The sequence below is a fragment of the Nicotiana tabacum genome, chromosome 16, assembly GCF_000715075.1.
Source record: "Nicotiana tabacum cultivar K326 chromosome 16, ASM71507v2, whole genome shotgun sequence".
Classification (NCBI taxonomy): domain Eukaryota; kingdom Viridiplantae; phylum Streptophyta; class Magnoliopsida; order Solanales; family Solanaceae; genus Nicotiana; species Nicotiana tabacum.
Genome location: NC_134095.1, coordinates 18,709,332 through 18,713,153, shown reverse-complemented (window position 1 = coordinate 18,713,153; position 3,822 = coordinate 18,709,332). Strand labels below are relative to the sequence as shown.

General features: G+C 35.6%; 1 protein-coding gene across 1 annotated transcript; it reads right to left on the bottom strand.

Moving 5' to 3' along the window:
- Positions 1–218: 218 nt before the first annotated feature.
- Positions 219–3,822, bottom strand: LOC142170650 (uncharacterized). Its single transcript, XM_075232625.1, has 4 exons — positions 1,708–3,822; positions 1,308–1,412; positions 1,127–1,226; positions 219–1,037 (listed from the first exon to the last, which is right to left on the bottom strand). Exons 1-4 carry the CDS (start codon positions 1,722–1,724, stop codon positions 774–776), a joined length of 486 nt encoding a protein of 161 aa, XP_075088726.1. The 5' UTR covers positions 1,725–3,822; the 3' UTR covers positions 219–773.

Genomic DNA, 3,822 nt, shown 5'->3' with positions numbered 1-3,822 from the left:
ATTACATCTAAGAAAATTAGAGTCATAAATTGGTATAAGTCAAGAATTAAGTCCCTGCAAACAGAAAACATTGGTATAAGTCAAGAATTGGGCCAAAATTACTGCTAGATTTTTCAATTTTATAGTAAGTGATAAATTTAGGGAAATGAGTGAGAAGTTAGACATCAAAGAAAAGCAATAAATATAGATATATTCTTACAGATAGCATTCAACTTAGATTACAACAAACAAAACACATAGCATTCAGCTTAGATTACAACAAATAAAATACAGTAAGATACATCAACATATTTTTAATTAACACACTAGTCACTATCTATTTCTTCTACGAAATCTTCCTCATCATCCTCTGTATCTTCCGTTTCATACTCTTCTTCTTCTTCTTTGGTTTCATGATGATCTAGCAATAATTCATCATCAACGTGCTCATCCATTTCAATTAAATCCCCATTTGGATAATGTAAGAGTATATTTTCATCAACGACAATGTTCATATCTATCACATGATCTTCAACTTGGACGGGGAGATTCGCATCTAAAATTGCTATCACTTCCTCATCGGGTAATTCAACAACATGTCGAGGTTTAACTTTCAATACAGCTAACTAATCCTCCTTATCCTTTCTCTTGCTAGGATAAGGAACATAACACACTTGAGTTGCTTGCATCGCAAGAATAAAAGGTTCATACTTTTTATATCGACGACAATGATTAACATCCACCAATTTGTATTGATTATGCTTTTTAACACCAACATTCATCGTTGGGTCAAATCATTCACACTTGAATAATACAATATTCTTTAAATGTTCTTCACGGTATTCTACTTGTATAATCTCTTGTATCCGACCATAGTAGTCACCAACATTTGGATCCGATATACAAATTCCATTGTTCATTGTTGATCTTGCGGTACCATGACTTTTTGCGTGAAATTTATATCCATTAACAAAATACACTGAATGACATATCGCGCTTGTCAATGGTTCATGAGCAAGGCTACGCAAGAATGCATTCTCAATATGGTTGCTTTGGACCTATTTAAAAAATTGTGAGACTTAGTTAAATTTAACAAGTCAATTTATGTATATTATTGTATAAAAGTAAATTATTGTTGGAGGCTTACATATTGCTTGAACCATATAGAGAAATATGTTTCGAGATTCTCATCTATTTGATCCTGAGATAGATTCGGATATTCTTCTTGTAAACTTTCCACGTACATACTTCATTGCAACAAATTAAAATTAGTGCTTCTGATATATGAATATTTGTTATATTAAGCAAGTATAACTTTCAAATGTTACCTTACAAATGGCTCAACCTCTTTACAATTTAGTAGAATGTAAGTTTGGGCAGCCTTGATTTCTTCCAAGGATAAACTCCTCTTTTTTGCTTCTCCGATAGCCGACCTGGATATGTAAATATTGATAAATTTCCTTTATGATCTTCCACAACACCACCATCATCATTCCGGTCCACATTATGATTACGTGTAATGACATGAGGTTCAAAACAATGAGAAAATAATTGTGTTGACTCTGTCATCAAGTATGCTTCACAAATAGATCCCTCAACACTAGCTTTATTCCCAATAATTTTTTCAAAGTTCTAAGGTACCTAAATAGATAAATGAATGGACCATTAAATTAAAAAGCCATGTGTAGCATACTTGTCACTATTATGACATAGAAGTTTTAAATTTACCTCTCAAAAGGATACATTCATCGATATTGTACACGTCCAGCAATTCTTGCTTCATATGGCAGGTGCACGGGCAAATGTTCCGTTGAGTTAAAGAACCCCAGTGGAAATATATGTTCCAACTTACACAAGATCTGTGGGATGTCTATTGCTAATCTCTCCATGTCAGTCACTCGTAGAGTGGTCTAAGTAAAATCTTTAAAAAATAAGTTCAATTCTGTAAGTGTCTGCCACACATTATTAGGAAGTAGTTCACGAAAGGCAATAGGCATTAATCGTTGCATGAACACATGGCAATCATGACTTTTCATGCCAAATAACCTAGACTTGTTCGTCTCTGGACATCGACCCAAATTTGAAACATACCCATCTGGAAACTTCAAACTTTTCACCCAATTGAATAAGATATCTTTTGCTTCATTGTCTATTGTATATGCAGCTTTGGGATATTTTCCACTAGCATCATTTGCCAACTGAGGTCTATCGCAATAGGTTATCATATCCAGACGTGCTTTCGGATTGTCTTTGGTTTTGTCTTTAACATTAAGAACTGTGTTAAATACATTATCAAAGACATTCTCTTCAATATGCATGATGTCAAGATTATGCCGAATCATGTTAGAACTCCAATAAGGCAAATCCCAAAAGATGCTTCGCTTTTTTCATCCACAAGATTTACATATTCTCGAATTAACTGCTTGTGCATCTTCCACTGTTACTTTCCTTAGCCCTAACTCACTAATTTGGTTCAAAATTTCCTCTCCCGTTCTAAGTGCTGGTGGTAGCCTTTTGACAGTCTGACCTTTAAGAAAGTTTTTACGATCTTTCCTAAATAGATGGTGTTGGTCGAGGAACATTCTATGACTATCAAACCAAGTTTTTTCCCACCATGACGTAATCTAAAAGATTGTGCTTCCTCCATACAATAAGGACATGCTAACTTGCCAGCAGTACTCCATCCTGATAACACAGAATATGCTGGAAAGTCATTGATTGTCCACATCAAAGCCGCCCTTAATTGAAAGTTTTGCTTTTTTGAGATGTCAAATGCTTCCACACCTTCCTCCCATAACAAGGTCAATTCTTTTATTAGAGGTTGTAGAAAAATATCAATTTTTTGTTTAGGATTGGTTGGCCCTGGAACAATGACAGTTAAGAACATGTACGCCTCTTTCATACATATCCAAGGAGGTAAGTTGCATGGAGTGACAATCACTGGCCACGAAGAGTATTTTCTTCCTGATTGGCCAAATGGTTGGAAACCATTAGTACATAATCTCAGCCTCACATTCCTTGGTTCAACAGCAAACAATGAATGAGTTTCATTGAAGTGCTTCCAAGCCTCAGAGTCTGATGGAAAATAATACATCCTTTTATAAGGGACAAATTTCCTCTTACGAGAACTAACGCGACGTTTAAACCTCTCATAGCCACAAAACTTGCAAGATATGAGGTCTTCATCGTCACCCTAATACAACATACATCCTGAATTACAAACAATCAATCTTTTCAACCGGCAAACCCAAGCTATGCACTAGCTTCTTGGTTTGATAATAACTTTCAAGCATTATGTTATCTTCGGGTAAAGCCTCTTTCATCAATTGCATCATTTGGTCATATCCCCTCTGTGATAAAGTGTTCTCCATTTTAGTGTTTAACATCCTAGAAACTACTGCGAGTTGAGAGAAGGAAGAACCAGGATACAATTATGTATCAGCGACCTTTAGCAAATAATAAAACCTTTGAGACTCAGGATTAGGCTCATCCTTCAATCTCCATTGAAGGATTAGCCTCTTCCTTCATTGAAGGCTCAAAATGATGAGACGACTCAAATTCAGTATTACTATAAGATTGCCAACTAGAACCCTGGCCAAAGTTGGGTCCAGCACTCCAGCTGCATCTAAAACCATTTGTCGGTATGGATTGTCATATCCTAATGCGGGTTGAACACCACCATGTAGATCACTGCTAGAAGACGTCACACCAGTCACATCTTTTTCCCCTTGATACTTCCAAACAGAATAGTTTTCAACAAATCCAAACTTAAAAAGGTGCAATCTAACTGTTTCAACGTCCATGTATATAATGTTGCAACATTTTTTACATGGAAATCGAACA